This window comes from Aureococcus anophagefferens, assembly GCF_000186865.1.
Source record: "Aureococcus anophagefferens unplaced genomic scaffold AURANscaffold_41, whole genome shotgun sequence".
NCBI classification, from domain to species: Eukaryota; class Pelagophyceae; order Pelagomonadales; family Pelagomonadaceae; genus Aureococcus; species Aureococcus anophagefferens.
The window spans coordinates 339,589-340,620 of NW_008705598.1; the positions used below are offsets into that span (position 1 = coordinate 339,589).

Here is a 1,032-nt window from a genome sequence, read left to right on the forward strand (position 1 = left end):
TGCGGTCGCTCTGAGGATCCATCAGGGTTAGTATTGATCGATTAATTCAAGAATCAATGTTGTTTGAAGAAGTTAATGTATCTTCACTTTTGATGAAGTGGATGAACCTTTGCCTGGCCGCACACGTCGCGGCCGCCTCTCGGCCGCATAGACTCGCGTCAAAGACCATGGTGAACGTGCCCAAGGCGGAGCGCGTCGCCGTCTTCAAGCGGTGCGACCCCCCCCCCCGCGCCCGCCCGCCTTCGAACCGCGCGGCGCCCGTTTAGGCTCATGGCGCTCCCCGACAACCGCGTCTGCTTCGACTGCACGCAGCGCAAGCCCATCTGGGCGAGTTCGACCTTCGGCGTCTTCATCTGCCTCGACTGCTCCGGCGGCCAGCGGCGCCTGGGCACGCACATCACCTTCGTGCGGTCCTGCGACATGGACGAGTGGACGGAGGAGCAGCTCGAAACGATGCGCTGCGGCGGCAACAAGAACGCGCGCGCGTTCTTCCGCGCCAACGGCGTCCGCGACCTCCACATCCGCCAGGACACCAAGTACTCGTCGTCGACGGCCAAGGCCTACCGCGCGAAACTCGCGAAGGAGGTCCAGGCCGCGCTCGCCGGCGGCCGGAGGAAGGAAACGACCGCCGCGCCGGCGCCGGCGGCCGAGCCGTCCTTCTTCGACGACTTCGAGCCCACGGTGCCGACGCGCACGGCGTCGGCGCCCCAGATCTCGACGCTGGAGCAGACGGCGTCGCCGCCGTCGCCCGCGCCCGAGGCCGTGAACTTCCGCGCGGTCCCGTCGCCCAAGGCCAAGCCCGTCGTGCCGCTCCGCCTCCGCAAGGCGTCGGCCGTCGGCTCCGGCGCGGCGCTGAGCGCCTCGGGCCTCTCCGCCTCGGGCCTCTCCGCCGCGGGGCTCCAGGGGCCCAGGGCCGCGCCGAAGCTCGTCGTGGCCGCGCCGCCCAAGCCCGCGCCCAAGCCCGCGGCGGCGCCCGCCCCGCCGCCGGCCCCGGCGCCCAAACCCGCGGCGGCGCCCAAGCCCGCGGTGGCC

At 70.9% G+C, this 1,032-nt stretch overlaps 1 protein-coding gene across 1 annotated transcript; it reads left to right on the forward strand.

The window, feature by feature from the left end:
• Window positions 1-264: 264 nt before the first annotated feature.
• AURANDRAFT_33250 (hypothetical protein) lies at window positions 265-603 on the forward strand (the record flags this gene model as incomplete). Its single annotated transcript, XM_009043034.1, has 1 exon — window positions 265-603. A coding segment is annotated over one exon (339 nt), but the record flags the coding sequence as incomplete, so codon positions are not given.
• Window positions 604-1,032: the final 429 nt, after the last annotated feature.